The sequence below is a fragment of the Apteryx rowi genome, unplaced genomic scaffold (genome assembly GCF_003343035.1).
Source record: "Apteryx rowi isolate R43461 unplaced genomic scaffold, aptRow1 scaffold_322, whole genome shotgun sequence".
Taxonomy (NCBI): domain Eukaryota; kingdom Metazoa; phylum Chordata; class Aves; order Apterygiformes; family Apterygidae; genus Apteryx; species Apteryx rowi.
Genome location: NW_020449664.1, coordinates 509,485 through 511,002, shown reverse-complemented (window position 1 = coordinate 511,002; position 1,518 = coordinate 509,485). Strand labels below are relative to the sequence as shown.

The 1,518-nt window shown below is 68.6% G+C and overlaps 1 protein-coding gene across 1 annotated transcript in view; it reads right to left on the bottom strand.

The window, feature by feature from the left end:
• MIOX (myo-inositol oxygenase) overlaps window positions 1-1,506 on the bottom strand; it is a 6,773-nt gene extending 5,267 nt beyond the window's left edge. Inside the window, exon 1 of the mRNA XM_026071161.1 lies at window positions 1,399-1,506. Within this exon, the coding sequence (XP_025926946.1) occupies window positions 1,399-1,506 (108 nt within the window). The remainder of the gene's footprint in view (window positions 1-1,398) is intronic.
• Window positions 1,507-1,518: the final 12 nt, after the last annotated feature.

Sequence of the window (1,518 nt, the reverse complement as noted above, 5' to 3'; positions counted from 1 at the left end):
AAAAGGATGGGGAATTGCAGGCAACCCCAAAGCTGCTGCTAGTCTTTCGCCAGGGGCTTTGGGAGCCCAGCGCACGCTCCAACCCCCCCCCCCCCGGCCCAAAGCACCCTCCTAAAGGGGAAAAAAGGTCTGCGCACCGTTTGGCTTTTCTCTTTTCCGCGTCCCCCCCCCCCCCGGCCCAAAGCACCCTCCTAAAGGGGAAAAAAGGTCTGCGCACCGTTTGGCTTTTCTCTTTTCCGCGTGGGAAAACAGAGGATTCTGACACCGAGTGCGACGTCTCCATGCGCGCTTTATTCTGCACAAAATCAAACTTTTAACTTAAAACAAAAGGCAAATGGATGGTTTTGGTGCAGTGATGCCCCCCCCCGCCCCCCAGCCCGGCTCCCGGGGTGCTGGCGTGCAGCCGCTTGCGGCTTTGCCAAAATTGCATAGTTCAGCCCCAGATTTCCTGCACGGCGGCTGCCCCAGGCTCCAGCAGGGACGTGGGAGCTCCAGGAGGGATGTGGGAGCTTGGGAGAGGGATGGAGGCTGGGATGAGTGTGCTCCCGGGGGGGATGAGGGTGCCCCAGGAGGGATGGTGGCGCTCCCGAGGTGCCCCCGGAGAGGCCGAGGGTGCCTGCAGCAGGGATGTGGGGGCTCCCGGGAGTGGTGCGGAGGGGCTGCACTCCCGGCCCTCTCCCGGGCAGCCGGACCCCCCTCCGCACCCCAGCTGGGGCGGGCAGCACTCGGCTCCCGGCATTTCATCCCCGGTGAAAACTTCCTCAGCACCTGGCTGCAGCACCAGCCCCGCGGCTGCCACCGGCCTGCCCATGCCGGTGCCAAGGCTGGACCGGGGATGGGGGGACAGCAGTCGGGATGGGGACGGGAACAGGAACAGGGATGGGRATGGGGATGGGATCAGGGACAGCAGCAGGGATGGGGCCAGGGACTGGAGCAGGGCCAGGTGGGGCCGTGGGAACCAGCCTTGCCGCCGTCCCCACGCTCGGCGCTGGCTCTCCGTCCCCTGGCACCCACCGAGCCCCTCGGGGTGGTGGGTGGTGCGAGGGGGGACGGGGACGGAGCAGGGTGGCCCGCGGGTGTCCGCCCCACCGAGCTCGCCCTGCGTGGGGCCGGGCACGGCGCTGCCGCCGGGGGACGCGGCCACGAGGATCCCTCCAGCCCTGCCTGCGCAAGGAGCCCGCCGTGCCTTGCTCGGATGCCGGGGGTCCCAGGTGTCCCAGGGCACCGGGGTCCGCACAGCCTGGGGGCTGCAGGGGCTCGGGGAGGGGACAAGGTGACCGGGAGCAGCACGGGCTGCTGCATCCTGCACGGCTCATGGGGGGCTGCACCCACGTCCTGCTCATGGGGTCTGCGCCTGGGCCCAGCTCGTGGGGTGCTGCCTCCGTGCAGGGTCCGCACCCATGTCCGGATCGTGGGGTGCTGCGCCTGCGCCCAGCTTGCAGGGTGCTGCACCCGCACCTGGTTCGTGGGGTGCTGCAGCCGTGCCCAGTTCATGGGGTGCTGCATCTGTGCCTGGTT